The sequence below is a fragment of the Protopterus annectens genome, chromosome 5.part0 (assembly GCF_019279795.1).
Source record: "Protopterus annectens isolate FY-2018-M chromosome 5.part0, PAN1.0, whole genome shotgun sequence".
NCBI classification, from domain to species: domain Eukaryota; kingdom Metazoa; phylum Chordata; order Ceratodontiformes; family Protopteridae; genus Protopterus; species Protopterus annectens.
The window spans coordinates 952,377,253-952,396,293 of record NC_056735.1 but is presented as its reverse complement, the minus strand read 5'-3'; the positions used below and the strand labels follow the sequence as shown (position 1 = coordinate 952,396,293).

Here is a 19,041-nt window from a genome sequence, read left to right as displayed (position 1 = left end):
TAATGTTTTAGGGCTACATATTAAATGTAAAGTAGCACTCAAACTAGGTTAATTGCAGTGTCAATCTCACTTTTAGCACTTAAAACACAAATGAGAAAACAGAGTGATTTGTATATCCAAAACAGCATCCCAGTAAAGTGAGAGCATTAGATATAACTTCACAGACTCCCCAGAGGAATAGGAGCAGTGGCATCCCTTCAGTGTTTGAGATTTCTTAAAACACAGCCATAAACTTGGGGTTGTAGAAAATAGCATTAATGTCAGTCTGAAGACTGAGAAGCCTCTCTGAGGTCAGATTAGTCGTGTCCTCTCCAGCTCTTCAGAACCAGTGGACTTTCAGTTAAAGTCCTAAAAGTTGTTTTGGCACCAGTCCTGCACCAACCAGCATGATGCCAAAAAGGTTTTGGTATTTAAGAATTGGAGTAAAAAATGGACTTAGTACTGACGGCTTCAGTGTGAGGCAGTGATCAGGCAGAAAGACCCTCAATGCAATGCTAAATTAATTGAATCAGCACTAAAGTTTAGCTTCAGCAGCATAGATATTGATCTGGATGTGAAAGAGACTTTCGACCCTGGAGTAAGTTGAAGCCTGTGAGAGTGTATTGATGCTAGGGACCTCTCTGTCACTAGTATATGGTGGTGATGATGCCAAAGATGAGTTTGGCATCTGACCTTGGCACACAAGTCAAATAGGGTAGGAAGTAATTGCATACTGTGTTGATTTTGTTGGATACAATCTCACAGCTGACACTGAAGCCAAACTAGAATGGTCAGTGTCCAGAAAGAAAATCTGAGCGAGTATAACTGTATCCCCGATACACACCAAGTGACAGTATAAACAGCTGTACATTTCCTTAGGCTGAGGAAAGTAAAGTTTTAAGTGATGCGTGTCAGAACCAAGCTGGTGCCAGAGGGTCAGACTGTAAACAAGCTCCTTTGAGCTTGGCTCCAAAGCTAGTCATGTACAAAAACATCAACTTGTATGGATTTGACAAGACTAAGAAGATATTTCTAGAGAAAGCGTGTTAAAAAAATGACACTTGGGTCTCCTCTTAAATTACCAGTATAGCCCGAGAATCAGACTAAGATAGGACTGCAATCCAAGAAGTAGGCTGAAGTTATGACTACAGCTGATACAAAAGTCAGAAGCCATCTGGTGAGAGGGACAATCTGTAAACAGGTTCCTTATAGTTTTGGAGCAGAGTACAGAAGTTTATTGCAAACCACATCCAGATAAACCGCGATACCTACAAGTTTAACTTGACTGTAGAAGAATTGCTTAGAAAAAAAAACAGTGGTCTGCTTTGAAAGTTACCAGCAAAATCAGTACTAGACCAAAGTAAAATTTACAATAACTACATGAAGAAACCCGCAGGAATCCATATGCTATTCCAAAGGGCTGAGGAAATACTAGTGATCAAAACAGTTGCTCGAAAACTTACATCTTTTCATTGAAACTGTGTATAGTTTTTAGTTTTGGATAGGAAAACGTTTTACGTCTACACTGTCATGAAAATGCACCTAAGAAGCCATAAATTAGCATGAGTATAATAAGAATGAAAATGCATCAGTCCATAAGACTTTAATAAAAAGGTCCAAAAGGAGTAAAATGGAAGGAGAAAGTGAAGTTAAACAAAAGTAAAGTTTAAAAAAAAAAAGAGAGAGAATTGCTAATCCTAACATGAGAGGGTTAACGGGTTGGGGGATGCCCAGGAGGGTAAAGGAATTGAAAAAAAAACACCAATATGCTAAAAATAACATTAAAACATGTTCTAAAGTAACACTAATCTGGGAGAACCAGTAGATGTGACTACATTTAAGTGGGCAAGAGATTAAGTGCTTCTATGCACAGAAGTGTGTGTAAAGGGGAGAAGTTTAATGTCTTGGAAAGTTTTAAGTGTCAAGCTGTCAAAAGTCCTGCTAGCCTCATGTCTTAGAGGAAGAGGGTGATGGGCCTATCCCGTAACATTTACCAGTATATCATCAATTATTTTTGCTGTCTGCAAAGCCGTTTGGAGGAGAGTTCATCTTTTGAGCTTTCTGCCCCAGTCCATATGAGGTTGAGTGTAGATCTGTGTTAATATTTGAGAAATGATTCACACTAGTTACAATAATTCATATTGCTGAGTTATCTTCTGGTAGAAATCACAACACCTTTGAGTTAAGGCTGGGTACGTGGGAGGATATCAAGATGTTGAAAAAGATACATGTACAAGCTCTGCTGTAGATGCCTTCTACCCTAACATCAGTATTTTATGGCTAAGGAGTGTGCAGAACCCTTCTAATTTATGGTCTTCTGTCTGATGGGATGTGACTTGCAGTTATACAAAAAGGTGTTTTTTACCATTTAAGAGGGGTTTAATTATAAGCTACAGGTCCACTTCCATAATTTTTTGAAAAGGTATTCCACTAACCGCAACAGATGCCTTGAATAGAATGGTTTTCCTACACAAATCCGAACCCTGATCTTTTGGCTCACTGTTAATAGTAAATAATCATCTTCTTCTTTCGGCTGCTCCCGTTGGGGGTCGCCACAGCGGATAATCTGTTTCCATTTCTTCCTGTCCTCTGCATCTTGCTCTGTCACACCAACCACCTGCATGTCCTCTCTCACCACATCCATGAACCTTATCTTAGGCCTTCCTCTTTTCTTACCTGGCAGGTTCATCCTTAGCATCTTTTTCCCAATATACTCTGCATTCCTCCTCAGCACATGTCCAAACCAACGTAATCTTGCCTCTCTGGCTTTGTCTCCAAACCTTCCAACCTGGGCTGACCCTCTAATATACTTATTCCTAATCCTGGCCACCTTCGTCACACCAAGTGCAAATCTTAACATCTTTAACTCTGCCATGTCCAGCTCTGACTCCTGCCTTTTTGTCAATGCCACTGTCTCCAACCCATATAACATAGCTGGTCTCACTACCCTCTTGTAGACCTTCCCTTTCACTCTTACTGGTACTCGTCTGTCACAAATCACTCCTGACACTCTTCTCCACCCACTCCATCCTACCTGTACTCTCTTCTTCACCTCTTTTCCACACTCACCATTACTCTGAACTGTTGATCCCAAGTATTTAAACTCGTCCACCTTCGCCACCTCTACTCCCTGCATCCTCACCATTCCTCTATCCTCCCTCTCATCAACACACATATATTCTGTCTTAGTCCTGCTGACCTTCATTCCTCTTCTCGCTAGAGCACATCTCCACCTCTCCAGGGTCTCCTCCACCTGTTCCTTACTCTCACTACAGATCACAATGTCATCTGCAAGCATCATAGACCACGGGAACTCCTGTCTGATCTTGTCTGTCAACCTGTCCATCACCATTGCAAATAAGAAAGGGCTCAGAGCTGATCCTTGATGTAATCCCACCTCCACCTTAAATGCATCTGTCACTCCCACTGCAGACCTCACCGCTGTCACACTACCCTCGTACATATCCTGTGCCACTCTTACATACTTCTCTTAACACTACTGACTTCCTCATACAGTACTACAACTCCTCTCTAGGCACCCTGTCATATGCTTTAAAATGGTGATCTGAAAAAACATAACCCCCCCCCCAAAAAAAACACAATTTTTTTTTGAATGGTGTCCCCCCATTCCTCCTGATTGGGGGGGGAGCAAGCCCTCACATACCACTGATACATATGTGTAGGTGTGGTTGTGGGGGTGGGGGCATACTTGTGGGGGTGTGTGTGTGCCAACTCCACAGTGGCACCACAGAGGGGGAAAAAAAAAGAGAATGCCCCTGAAAAGTGAACCACAGTTCTCTCACTGGAATACATTGAGGTGAAACTGACTGTGACATTAAATTCTCTACCTTCATCTGCTGAGCGAATACAGCAGCACCAATGCAGCAGAAAATAAATCCCCAGTGGAGTCCTCCAAGTTTCTGTGCTTTCTGGAAAAAAAAAAAAAAAAAAAGCAAATATCAAAGGGCTGTGACTGTTTGCTGAAGGCTGCAAGCTATGAGCAGTCATTGAATCCCCAAAAACGACTCTGCTGTCCTAGAGGAAAGTTTGTTCCAAATAAATATTTGTTGCCAAAATAATAGACTGAAACTAATTGCCAAAAAATGCATCCTTGTATTCTTTGGGAAGCCATCTTTCACAGGGAACTGTCGCATTATCCGTATGCTGCACCTGAAAATTGACCCACTTGTTCAGGATTTGGGAGCCTGTATAGACAGTGACCTAATTTTTGATCAACATATGTCCATTGTTGTAAGAAAGTCCTTCTATATTGCACAGCTTACAAATAAAGGGATTGTGTCTAGATCTAAGGATGCCATTGTCCCCCTTTATCAGTCCTTATTAGGACGATCATTGATTCTAATATCGTCTTTTGACCTGTATCTGTCCAGACACATGCAACAACTGGAACAACCCCAGAGATACCTTGCTAAAAGGATACAAGGCCTAAACAATGTGACTTGCATGGATCAGTTGAAAGCCTTGTCACTGTACTTTGTATCCTATAGACTGCTAAGAGGTGATCTGTGTCTGACATGCAAGGCATTCTCTGACCCAGTACTGATGGCTTTACTTCATATCAGCAAGTCAAATGGCATCAGAAATACTTGGCCTATGGATATAGACCTATTCTTCCCATCAACAGAATGGTTTGGAGGGACAGGTATATCTCGCATAGGGTATTGCTCTGGAACAGACTCCTCGTCCATGTAAAACCAAGCTCATCCCTGTCCATATTCAGCAGCAACTTGGATCTATGGATGGGAAACAAAAACCTTACCCCAGGACTGCTACGTATACTTCTAATGGACAGAGGCAGCTCCTACACGTTTTATCCCATGCATGTGTCCCCTCAGATTATCTATGGTATGATCTCAGTTATTCTCATTGGGGCAATATATAATTATCAACCATGGGATGTGTAAGATCAGTCTCTAACCAAAAGGGATAAGTAAATTTGAGAACAAAAGGTGAAATTGGATAGGCTTAAAATGGCCCTCAAGGGCAGCTAGCCATATATTTGCCTGTGAACCTATAAGCGTATAGGCAACTGTAGATTACTTTTATATCATAAAGTAATATACGTATTATCACTTTGGGTAGCTACTGCTACAGTTTAGGTTAGGGAGGCTGTGGAAGGAAGCATTCTCCCCCCCCCACAGAGAATACTGAAAAGTCTGAATGAGTATATGTTGCTGTAATTTGCATTTTCTGTTGGAAGGAAGTAATGAAAAGGGCATATTCATTGTAATTAAAGTATTTTTGTCACTTTTTGTGTCTGGAGTCTGTAATTTGAGCCTTTCAAACATTTAATTATTGTTCTGTTTATTTAAGGTGGTAAAGACAGTAGGCCTTCGTGAAGTTTGGTTCTTTGGATTGCAATATGTGGATAGTAAAGGCTACTCCACCTGGCTGAAACTGAATAAGAAGGTAAAACATTAATTAGTAAGCTATTATTTAAGATGTCTGTCAGCATTTTCTATCCTGAAACTCAGAGAATGTATATTGTACACCATGAGCAGTATGAGAGTCTTGTCATAGTTTATTATTATTATTTTTTCTGTAAATGAATGGACTTTTGTTATGGTCTAGCTTATCTGGGTGAGCCACATTGACGTAGATCCAGTGCACATCACATTTATTCCATTCTCTGCAGAGATTTCCACCCTGATGTTACCCTTCATCTGATTATGTTCTTCGTGTTTCACTGTTGCAATCATTACATTTGGGTAATCTGCTGGCAGGTTGCCCTCAGTTGGCCTGAATTCCAAAGTCTTGGGCCCTGCGTTGGTTCCTGTCTTCTCTTCCATGACGTCAGGTCGTCAGGGGTATAAAACATGCAGCCGATACCATTTTCTTTAGTCTTTCTTGCCGCGCGGTGCCCGAAGCAGAAGCATTTGGCAAGTGCCGGTCGGCCAACTACTGAAATATTCGGGTTTGAGTTTCAGAACCAAAGTCTTCACTAAAGCTAAGTACCCCGTTGGGGAAAGTTTTTTCTTCCTTTTTACCGATGTCAGATAAAGTTATAATTGTATTACTTGTGGGAAGCAAATATCTCATAAGGATTTCCATTTATACTGTATTCCTTGCCTACGTCCTGATCACAATGTGGCTGGCTGTCGGTTTTGTGCTAGATTTAACCAACGCACTATTAAGCGTCAGTATATTTTTGCATCAAAGTATTTTGGAAACAGATTTTAACTACCCAGAAATGTTGTTGGATAGCAATCCAACTACTGGAGTACATAAAAACGCAAAGAAAAGGACAGAAAAAGGCAGTCGAGATCCAAAACAGAGGACAAAGCTTCTCCTAAGCCAGTCGCCGGTACTCAGTGAGGCGCCTTTGCGCAGCCCCCCTGATACCTGCTACCTTCGAGTCGCAGGCCTCAACCGACACCCATGTAGAGTCCGGCATGCCGCAGGATACTCAAGGTATTGGACCAACGGATGTATCTCCCTCGTATGGGTCCAGAGCCGCTGCTTCTGAGGGTGTATTCAGACCTCAACATTTGTACATCAATCTGACGACAGCTGCAAAACCAAAGACGAAAGCAACTTCTAAACCTAAAAAAATGATGCATGAGCCATGGGCACAGGCCTCTATGCCTAAAAAACAGATCAGAATGGCTGAAGACCTTATTACCTTGATCAGGGGTACCCATCCCCCTCCAGATGAGAGGCCTAAGCAAGACACTGATTATGAATCTTCAGGTCAGGTTTCTATTTCTGCTGATTCCTCTTTTGATCAGGAATTATCTATACCTCCCTATGAGGATTCTGATGCTGAGGAGTCTATTCCATCTGCATCTCCTCCTGAGGATTATTCATTTCGAGAAACCTTGCATACTTTGAGGGAGCATTTTTACTGGGAGAGTCAAGACTTCTCAGAATCAAAAAGGAGGCTCAGGGATTTCCTTCTACTCCCTCAGCACACGCCTTTAGACATTCCCTCTGTTTTAGACATTGTGGATGATGCGTTTTCGGAGTCAAGCTTGACCCCTGACTCCTTACCTCCGGCTCCCAGTAAGCCTGACCGATATTACAGAGTCTCCAACTCACATAAATTTTTATTTAGAAACCCTGCTGCTGATCCTGAAACTGTTGGGAGTTAAGGCCTCAATAGCAAAAAACCCTACCCCCTCTGACAGGTATTGTAGGGCACTGGACAGATGGGGAAAAAAGGTTTATACATCTGCACCCTTTGCAATCAGGGCCTTAAATTGTCAATTTCATATGCTTAACTACCAACAACATGTTATGGGATTGCTGAAATAGAACATGATGTTGATTTCAGAATGTGCAAAAAATAAAGCATTGCAGGAATTATTGCATGCGGCACAAGTTGGAAAGCATACTTTGCAATGTGGTTTTGATTTTTTAGAGGCCTCAGTTACTGGATCTGTGATTAGGAGGCATGCCTGGTTAAAGGAGCAAAATTTGCCTGATCATGTTAAAGCTAAATTGATAGATGCACCTTTACAGCATGATTCTCTGGTATTAAGGCAGAAGAGGTTTTAAAGAAAATGGAAGACAAAGCTAAGTCTATGCAAACTGTTAAAGATTTCTTACAAGTGCAGCCACCAAGATTCAGTAGACACTGGCCTACAAAAAATTGGTCCTTTCCTGTGTCAGACAGAGCTCAAAGGGGCAAATACAGACGCCCTAAGGGTTCCAGGTACCAGGCTCAAGACTCGTTCAGGTCAAAGCAATGGGGCGCATCCACCTCCAAATCTGGAGGAGATAAAGCGCAAACCTATAGAAAGCAATCCCAATGACTTCCCTCTGCCTACACTAAGCACTTATCTTTTGGCAGCACCCATAGAGGAAAATTAGCACTTTTTGCTCAAAATTGGCAGTTAATAATCCAGGACAAGTGGGTACTAAACATCATTTCACAGGGGTACAGATTCCATGTCCACACTCTGCCAATGACAAATAGTTGGCCAGATCTGCCAAAAAATCAATGGGCGGAGGCACAGAAACGGGTTACGTCCCTCTTGGATAAGGGGGCCATTCAGACAGTACCAGAACAGGAAAAAGGACAAGGTTTTTACTCAAGACTGTTCTTGGTACCCAGAAAGGACAAGGCCTGACGGCCAATACTGGGTTTATCGATTTTTGAACACATACCTGGACATTCCGAAATTCAAAATGCTCACTTTGCAGCAGCTTCTGCCCATGCTGGACAAGAATGCTTGGCTGACTTTAGACCTAAAAGAGGCATACCTGCATGTCCCAATAAGACAGTCGTGTAGAAGATACCTCGGGTTCAAGGCGGGCTTAATGCATTACCATTTCTCTGTACTGCCCTTTGGCTTATCTACTGCGCCCAGGGTCTTTACAAAGTGCCTGGCACCAGTAATTGTATTTTGCAGACAAAGAAGTATACAAATATATCCTTACTTGGACTGTCTCGTTCAAGCAGAGAACAAGGATACTTTTCTACGACACCTGGCGTTTGTGAAAAGGCTTCTACCATGCCTGGGATACACAAAAAACGAAAAGAAATCACAACTGGTACCCTCTCAAAAGATAACATTCCTGGGTGCAAGCTTGAATGCAACTGCCCAGATGGCTTACCTCATTCCAGACAAACAAAGGCAACTGACTACTTACTTCACACTGATGGCAACAAAAATCCAGTCTTCTGCAAGACAAATTCTGCAGGCTCTGGGCTTCATGGCATCCTGCATCCAACTAATTCCATATGCAAGACTGCATATGAGTAAACTTCAGTGGTACCTAAAAAGTTTATGGAGTCAACATTCACACAGTCTGGAAACAGTGATTCCTCTCATTCCCTGCCTGCAACAGGAGTTTCTATGGTGGGCAAAGGCCTGTCACCAAAACATGGGATGGCCCTTCACTCTACCCCCTGCCAGCCAAACTCAGATGCATCTGATTATGCCTGGGGAGCCCACGTGGCAGGAAGATGCATTCAGGGCACATGGGCACCAAATCAAATGCATCTACATATCAATCAGAAAGAGATGCTAGCTGTTCAAAATGCCCTAACAGCCTTCAAGGACTTGCTTCATCCTGGACAACTACTGATAAAGACGGACAACACCACAGTCATGTGGTACATAAACAAGCAAGGGGGCACACACTCCTAGCCCTTTGCATATTAGCCATGGCACTGCGGGACACAGCTTTGACCTACCAAATGCATCTTCAAGCTCAATTCCTGCCAGGAAAATAAAACACTCTGGCAGACGTTTTAAGCAGAAACCTTATGGATCCTCACGAGTGGAAACTAAATCCACAAGTCTTCAGCATGATAACAGAGAAGTGGGGGAGCCCAGACATAGATCTATTTGCCTCTCCTCAAAATTATCAACTGAAAAGATTCTGCACAAGGACTTATCACAGACAAGTATGGAAAGTGGACGCCCTATCCTTCAGTTGGAAAAACCTATCAGTTTAGGCCTTTCCTCCTCTGCCTCTTCTACCCAAGGTCCTCCTAAAAGTCAGACAAGAGAAGCCAAAGATGATATTAATTGCCCCGGACTGGCCCCGCCAATACTGGTACCCAATCCTAAGGAACTTGTTTCAGTACCCCAGCCTGGACCGTGCCTCAAAAACCACAACTACTGTCCCAGCAAAACAATCAGTTCCTGTGCAGTCAACTACAGACGCTGAGCCTAGCAGCATGGCTAATCCTGTAATCATACAAACGACACCTCTCAGTACAGCTGTGATGAATGTCATTTTGGAAGCCAGAAGGCCTAGCACTAGAAAATCCTATGCTGACAAATGGAAGAGATTCTGTGCTTGGAATCAAGCACAAGGAACTGATACAGCCGAACCACATATTCCTCAGATATTACAATACTTAACTGAGATGCTTGACAAGGGCCTATCTTTCTCATCAATCAAAATCCATGCCTCTGCCATTTCGGCTCATTACAGTACAGAGCCACCAATCTTTTCTCATCCTTTACTAAAGCAGTATCTTAGAGGAGCCAAAAATTTAAGGCCTCCTAGAAGATCACCATTACCTGCATGGGACCTCAATTATGTGTTGGAAAAGCTCACCCTGCCTCCATTTGAACCAGCTGCTACCGCTGATATAAAGTTCTTATCATGGAAGACAGCTCTGCTACTAGTAATTACTTCAGCAAGAAGAGTTTCAGAGCTACAGGCCCTCATGGCTGTAGAGCCTTTTATCATATTTTACCCAGACAGGGTGTCTCTGAGGACAAATCCTACTTTTATGCCTAAAGTCGTTTCCAGTGTGGTTCTTAACCAAACAATTCATCTGCCAACTTTTTATCCAAATCCACAGAACAAAGGGGAGAGAATTCTGCATTCCTTGGACATACACAGACAGCTAAGATTCTACTTGAGCAGGACTAAAGCTCTAAGAAAAACTGAGCAATTACTAGTGTCATCTGCTGCAGGATCAGAAGGAAAGGCTATTTCAAAGCAGACAATTTCAAAGTGGATAAGCCATTGCATCCGTTTTTGCTACTTACGCCGTGGCAAACCTGTGCCCAATGACATTAGGTCTCACTCCACCAGAGCTGCAGCTACTTCAGAAGCCTTTCTCAGAGGAGTACCAACCAAGGACATTCTAGAGGCTGCTACTTGGAGTTCTCTTCACACCTTTACAAAGCATTACCATTTGCCTCTCTACTCTTAAGTCCAGGGCAGGCTTTGCCACTGCAGTGCTGCAGGGCCTAATAGCCTCACCTAATGCTGTTTTGCCCCAGCCTCCCAACCATAGCTTTGGGATTCTACCCAAATATAATGACTGCAACAGTGAAACACGAAGAACATAGTACAGTTGTGTACACTTACTATAAATGTAGATGTTCGAGTGTATTCACTGTTGCAGTCCAATTTACCCTCCTGCCACACCCCCCTGTCATTCTACAGTTTATCTTTCCTTCTCTATCTTCTACAACCTATGTGGTGTATTTGCTTGTAGATGAAGGTAAAGTTTATATTGATGCATGTATCTATGTAAATATATATAATATTGCTACCTTTTTGGGGGCACCTGACACCGGGGGCAAGAAAAACTAAAGAAAATGGCATTGGCTGCATGTTTTATACCCCTGATGACCTGACATGGAAGAGAAGACAGCAACCAACGCAGGACTCAAGACTTTGGAATTCAGGCCGACTGAGGGCAACCTGCCAGCAGATTACCCAAATGTAATGACTGCAACAGTGAATACACCTACATTTATGGTAAGTGTACACAACTGTACTTTTCTCATCTCTGCCTGAGAGAACCTTGCTGGTGTCCAGGTCTTGCATCCCACATGACTTGTAGAGTGGAGTATATGTGCAGTGACCCTTGTACTGTGTCCAACTATATACTTTTGAGATGCATCCTATCATCCCTGTTGGACATACAGTGGAGCAGTATGGGAATGGAGTGCTCCTTCTCTTTGACAGCACACACTATGTCCCAGCCTGCATGGTTCCAGGTTTGTTCCACTTGGTGAGAACAGTGGGCATACCTCCAGCATATCTACCTTTATACCCTCTCCTGAGAGAAAAAGGCGAGCAGGCTTAGCCTCATCCAACAACTGGCCGGATTTCAGAGGCAGCCCATCAGATGTTAGAGCGTTATCCTGTTGTAAGTGCAGCCAGTTACCTCTGAAATCCCTCCTTCTGGAATATGATGTCTTATCAAACGCTGTCCTCATTTTGCTCTGCTTCCTCCCATCACATTCCTTTTTGAATGCTGAAGCAAAGTGACCATTAATGTAAGTATATCTTCAGATGATTCGATAGGGAATTTTTGTATATCTTTTTGGTCGAGGTTTACCACTGTCCCAGTGTTCTTTTTAAAGGCCTTTTCTTGATCTCAGACTGAAGACCAGTTGTGTTGTGTTTAGTCAGTAATTAATTAGTAGAATAATAGCGTGCCATAATTCCAGAAGACCACTTTACATTAGATTTCTTCTGAGATGATAATCTTTTGTCACATATCAAAGTATATGTTACAGAATATCCACTACTTAGAATATTACCCTATCCATAGATGCCAGCATCATATTTACATCATTTATGTACCCCTACTATGTCTTTGAATGTTTAGGCTTATAAGGTATCCTTTACATCTGCACTTGTACATTTGCAACGCCAACAGAATTCTAGCAAGGTCACTGTACTGTGATGCCCCTGACCCCGAAATAATGATGCCTTTATTTTATAAAGCTGTGTTAGGTACATGCAGTTACCGCCTTGGTTGCTCAGTGCAGATGTTCTTCGTGTTTCACTGTTGCTGTCATTACATTTGGGTAATCCTGCTGGCAGGTTGCCCTCAATCGGCCTGAATTCCAAAGTCCTGGGTCCTGCGTCGGCTGCTGTCGCCCCTTCCCGGACGTCAGGGGTATAAAAGATGCGGCCAACGCCATTTTCTTCAGTCTTTCTTGCTGCGCGGTGCCCAAAGCAGAAGCAGTTCGCAAGTGCTGGTCGGTTGACTCCTGAGATTTTCGTGTTTGAGTTTCAGATCCTAAGTCTTCAATAAAGTTAAGTACCCCATTGGGGAAACTTTTTTTTCTTGCCAAAATGGTTGTTGGTTTTGAGCTAGATTTAACCAACGCACTATTAAGCGTCTGTATGATTTTGCTTTAAACTATTTTGGATGCCGGTTTAATTATCCAGAAATGTCGTTGGATAGCCATCCGACTACTGGAGTTCACAAAAAATGCAAAGAAAAGGAGAGAGAGAGAGACAACCAAGGCCCAAAACTGACGAAGCTTCTCCTAAGCCAGTCGGTGGTTCTCGGTGAGGCGCTTTTCGCAGCCCCTGACGCCCACTACTTTAGAGTCACAGCCCGCTACTGACTCCCACGTGGAGTCGGCCATGCCACTGCAAACTCAAGGTATTGGAGCCTCGGATAGTATTCCTTCAGATGGGTCCGGACCGCTGAGCAGGCACTGGCTTCTGAGGGTGTATTCAGACCTAAACATCCTTACATTAAGCCAACCTCAACTTCAAAGGCAAAGACTAAAGCACCTTCTAAAGCAAAGAAACAAACTCAAGAGCCACATGGACAGGCCTCTATGCCCAAAAAGCAGACAGCTTAGATTCTACTTGGACAGAACCAAAGTTTTCAGAAAGACAGAGCAATTACTAGTGGCATATGCAGGATCACAAGGAAAGGCTATCTCAAAGCAGACTATTTCAAAGTGGATAGGCCACTGCATTCATTTCTGCTACTTACACCATGGCAAGCCAGTGCCTAAGGGTATTAGGCCTCATTCCACCAGAGCTGCAGCCACCTCAGCAGCCTTTCTTAGGGGAGTACCAACCAAGGACATTTTAGAGGCTGCTACTTGGAGTTCAGTGCACACCTTTACAAAGCACTACCATCTGCCACTCTACTCTAAATCCAGGGCAGGCTTTGCCACTGCAGTTCTGCAGGGCCTCATAGCCACTCCTAATGCTGTTTAGCTCCAGCCTCCCATCCATAGCTTTGGGACTCCACCCAAATGTAATGACTGCAACAGTGAAACACTAAGAACATAGTACAGTTGTGTACACTTACCATAAATGTAGATGTTCGAGTGTATTCACTGTTGCAGTCCAGGTTATCCACCCGCCATCCCCCTTTCTTCTGATGGAACCTATCTTTCCTTCTCTGATTTATACAACCTATGTGGTGTATTTGCTTGTAGATGAAGGTAAAGTTTATATTGGTGCATGTATTTATATATATATATATATATATATATGTGTGTGTATATATATATATATATATATATATATATATATATGTATAAATATAAATTTTTGGCTAGCCTTTTAGGGGGCACCTGACATCTGGGGCAAGAAAAACTAAACAAAATGGCGTCTGCTGCATCTTTTATACCCTTGATGTCAGGGAAGGGGTGACAGCAGCCGACACAAGACCCAGGACTTTGGAATTCAGGCTGACTGAGGGCAACCTGCCAGCAGGATTACCCAAATGTAATGACTGCAGCAGTGAATACACTCGAACATCTACATTTATGGTAAGTGTACACAACTGTACTTTCTGAATAGTTTACTTGTGGTGGTGTGCTTTGGTGACTCCCTTAAAAAACAAATAACATTTTGCAAATCTGCTGGATGCCTGCTGTCATCAACATTGTTTATGACAAGGCTGTGAATTGTTTGTGTAGTAGACTGTGCTCTGGTAACCCCTTCTAAACAAACTTTGGAATGTTTCACAAAGATGCTTTATTTCAACAGTTGCCATTGTGATTACTGGTAGTGCTGATCTGAATTGTTTACTTAAGGCCCCCCCCAGGTAATACTGGGATATTTTGCGAAGCCAGTTGGGTACCTACAATCACCACTATAGTTCGGAACAGTTTTCTTAGGACACTGCTTTGATGAACCCTCTTATAATGTGAACATGAGAATATTTGCAAAGCCCCTTGTGCCTGTATTCACCACCTATCTGGTCATAATGCTTTACGAGTAGTTGTCTTATGGCAGTGTGTAGTGTTGAACACCCCCAAGTAAACGTCAGGATGTTCTGCAACACAGCAGTAAATAAGTAGTCACCAGTTTGATAGCTCATGGTGCTATTGCAAATACATTTTATTTATGTCTCTGCTCTCTAGTGCCCCCCCCCCAAAAAAAAAAAAAAAAAAAAAAAAAACATGAGCCCGTTATCAAGACATTTTGCAGAGCCAGCAGATACCCACAGGTCACCTCTGTGTAGTTGTAACTGTTGACTAAAAAGTAAGTGTGGGTGCAGGAAGCAACTGGAGGGTGAGGCCGTATTCTAACAAGTTGATCATTGTCTGTGATCAGAAAACAGATGAGAATCATTCACTTTACTTTCATCCACAGAATGCCTCAGTATCTCCTCATTATAGCCGTTTCAAAGACTATGTACACCTCATCCTTTAAATCTCCATCCTTTAAACCTACATTAACTGGCCAGAACTCCATTGGAATACATGTAGAGAAATGTACATGTTTACCTATACATATAAATGTATATGTATGTATATATATATATATATATATATATATATATATATATATATATATATATATATATATATTTATATATATATTTATATCTGTATGGGTCGCCTTCAAAACATTGAAATCTCATAATGTTGAAATTCACAAGATTGAGACCATAACATCGAAAATTCAAAACATTGAAAACCCAAAACGAAACTGCCGAACATTGAAACTCAGCATCATAACATTGAAAACTACATTGCACATGTAAATAAGATCCCCTCCACCTATAACAATACCTAACTAACAAACACACTTTCTACGTTTCTGCAGGGCGGCTGTGCCTCCCACACTCCCCGTAAATTAAATATACCAACTCCAAGATCACACTACAGTGGGGAAAAAGTTAATTTCCTAACCTCAGTTTATGGTGATCGCTATACAGTGAGGTTAGGAAATTAACTTTTTTCTACTGTAGTGTGATCTTGGAGATGGTATATTTAATTTATGGGGTATGCACCCCCTGCAGAAACGTAGTAGAAAGTGTGTTTGTTAGGTGGTGGTATAGGTGAAGGGGATTTTATTTAAATGTGTGTTGTAGATGTTCTTTGTGTTTCACTGTTGCAGTCATCACACTTGGGTTATCTGCCTGCAGGTAGACCTCAGTCGGCTTGAATACCAGAGACTTCGGATTTCTGCTTTGGATGCTGTTGCTTCTTCATGACGTCAGGTTGTCAGGGGTATAAAACATGCAGCTGACACCATTGCATCAGCTTTTGTTGCTGAGCAGTGCCCGAAGCAGAAGCAGTTCGCAAGTGCCGGTCGGCCGCTACCTGAAATTTTCATTATTCGAGTTTCAGACCTGAAGTCTTCTAAAGCTAAGTACCCCATTGGGGGTCCTTTTATCTTGCTGTAACCGATGTCAGAAAAAATTAATAATTGTCTTGCCTGTGGAAAGCAAATACCTCACAGAGATTTTCATTCTTACTGCATCATCTGTTTAGGCCCAGACCACAACGTTCCTCGCGGTTGGTTTTGTACCCTGTTCAACGTCCAAACTATTAGTCGTTGGACTATCTTTGTCGCTAAATTCTTTCGTTCTCATTCTCTGTTTTCTGAAATGGCTTTGACAAGCCATCCGACTACCGATCTTCCAAAAAAAGTAAGGATAAAGACAGAGACAGACCGCATAGGTCCAAAACTACCGATGACACTTCCGTTAAGCTAGTCGCCAGTCCACCAGTACTCGGTGAGGCACTTTCGCAGCCCCTGATACCCGCTTCTGCAGATTCACAGGCCTCTACTGAGACCCATTTGGAGTCCAGTATGCTGCGAGATGCTTCTTCGACTATGGAACCTGCGGATGTCTATCCTTGAATGGGTCCAGAGCCGCTGTGTAGGCACCGGCTTCTGAGGGTGTATTCAGACCTTCCTATGTTCGTATTAAACAGACTACTTCATTTCAGACTTAAACTACCAAAATTCTCAGGCCCAGAGTTTGCACTATGCCTAGGAAACTGACTACCAAAGCACATTCTCAAGCTCCCATGCCACAGAAACAAATGCTTAGAATGGTTGAAGACCTTATTACTTCAGTCAGGGGAAGCCAGCCTTGCCCCTCTGAAAGACCAAAGAATTGATTTTCTTTCTGATTCTTCAGATCATGAGTCAGATTACTCTGACCCCTTGGATTACCAGGATATACCTTTATCTACCTATGAGGATTCAGATGCATAGGATACCATTCCCCTCTGCCTCCCCACCAGAGGATTTTTCTTTTGGTGAAACCCTGCACACCTTGAGAGCATTTCCGTTGGGAATGCCAGGAGTATCCACAGTCCAAAAAGAGACTCGGGGAATTTTTAAACTTGCTTCAGCACAGGCCTCTGGCTATCCCTACTGATGTCCTTCAAGAATACAACTGCAGTCCTGACATATGGGTTGTCCTGCCTCAGGCAGCCCCTCGGTCAGCCGGATTCAAAAGTCTGGGTCCGGCGTCGGCTGATGTCACCTCTTCCCTGACGTCAGAGCGGCTGGGGTATAAAAGCATCAGGCGACGCCATCTTCTTCAGTCTTTCTTGCCGCGCAGTGCCCGAAGCAGAAGCAGTTCGCAAGTGCCGGTCGGCCAGCTCCTTTGTTTTCAGTTACCGAAGTCATCAAAAAGCTAAGTACCCCGTTGGGGAACCTTTTCTTGCCTCAGCCGATGTCAGATAAAACTGCAAAAGTTAATAATTGTTTGTCTTGTGGTAAACAAATACCTCATAAGGACTTCCATTCTTACTGCCTTCCTTGCCTGGGCCCAGACCACGACATCTCGGCCTGTGCTGCCTGTGCTTGCTTCAATAAGTGGGTACTTAGCTTTTTGATGACTTCAGTAACTGAAAACACAGGAGCTGGCTGACCGGCACTTGCGAACTGCTTCTGCTTCGGGCACTGCGTGGCAAGAAACACTGAAGAAGATGGCGTCGCCTGATGCTTTTATACCCCAACCGCTCTGACGTCGGGGAAGAGGCGACATCAGCCGACGCTGGACCCAGACTTTTGAATCCGCCCGACGGAGGGGTTGCCTGAGGCAGGACAACCCATATGTCAGGACTGCAGTTGCATATCTATCGGACATCTACATTTATGGTAGGTACAAAACTGTACTTTCTGGAAATTGTAGATGATGTCTTCATGGAATCCAGTATTACCCCTGATACTTTGCCTCCAGCTCCTAGAAAACCTGACTGGTATTACAGAGTACCTGACTCTCACAAATGTAAGAATCCTACTGCGGATCCAGAGACCATTTCCCAGGGACCTAAAGGCATTAAGGCTACTACAGCCAAAAACCCTACCCCTTCAAAAAGGGATTCTAGGGCTTTAGGCAGATGGCATAGAAGGTATACACCTCTGATACTCTTGCCATCAGGGCTTTAAATTGTCAGTTTCATATGTTAAAGTATCAGCAACATATCATGGAACTAATTAAACAAAAAATGATGATTCTGGATTGTGGAGAGCATAAAGATTTACAAGCGTTAATGCATTCTGCAAACCAAGTTGGGAAACCTACTTTGCAGTGTGGTTTTGATGCTTTAGAAGCATCTTGCAGGGCTGCTGCCACTGGGTCTGTTCTTAGAAGGCATGCTTGGCTAAAGGAACAAATCTTGCCAGACCATGTCAAAGCAAAATTACTAGATGCTTCATTTAAACCAAGAATGTTTGTTTGGCACTAAAGCAGAAGTAGTTCTTAAAAAGATGGAGGAAAAAGCTAAATCTATGCAAACTTAAGACTTCCTACAGGTACAGCCACCTAGATTTAGTAGGCATTGGCCTTCAAAAAACTGGTCCTTTCCAGTCCCTCCCAGACCTTCTCAGTCCAAACCCAGGGGCAGCAGACCACTAAGACTGCAGTCTCAGGGTATGCACAGATCTAAACAGTGGAGTGCTCCCACCCCAAAAACAGGGAGTGGTAAGCCACCATCCTATGGAAAAAGTTCACAATGTCTTGCCTTCCTCCTTCCCAGCCTTGCCCAAGTACTTGCACCCCTAGGAGGAAAACTCGCCCTGCATGCAAAAAACTGGGAGTACATTACCCAGGACATATGGTTATTAAACATTGTATCCCAGGGATACAGATTCTACTTCCACTCACTGCCAACCACAAGCGGATTGCCAGACCTCCCCCAAAACCAGTGGGCAGAGGCCCAAAAAAAGTACTTTCTCTTCTCCGTATCAAGGCTAGTCAGCCTGTTCCAATAGAGCAAAGGGGACAGGGTTTCTACTCCAGATTGTTTCTGGTGGCCAGAAAAGAAAACTCTTGGCCGCCCTATCCTGGATCTGTCAGTTCTCAACACCTTCCTGGTGGTTCCAAAGTTCAGAATGCTTTCTCTCCAGCAGCTGCTTCCTATGCTAGCCAAGGACTCCTGGCTGGTCACCCTAGACTTAAAAGAAGCTTATCTGCACATCCCCATAAGGGAATCTTGCAGGAAATATCTACGTTTCGGGGCAGGCTCTCTGCACAATCAGTTCTCTGCACTTCCCTTTGGCTTATCTACTGCACCCAGGGTATTCACAAAATGCCTCGCTCCAGCCATTTCATACTGCAGGCAGAGAAAAAAATCAAATTTACCCATACTTGGATGG

At 43.1% G+C, this 19,041-nt stretch overlaps 1 protein-coding gene across 1 annotated transcript in view; it reads left to right on the top strand.

Moving 5' to 3' along the window:
• RDX (radixin) overlaps nt 1-19,041 on the top strand; it is a 1,792,353-nt gene that overhangs the window by 455,532 nt on the left and 1,317,780 nt on the right. The window contains 1 exon segment of the mRNA XM_044072720.1: nt 5,314-5,409. Coding sequence (XP_043928655.1) covers nt 5,314-5,409 — 96 coding nt within the window.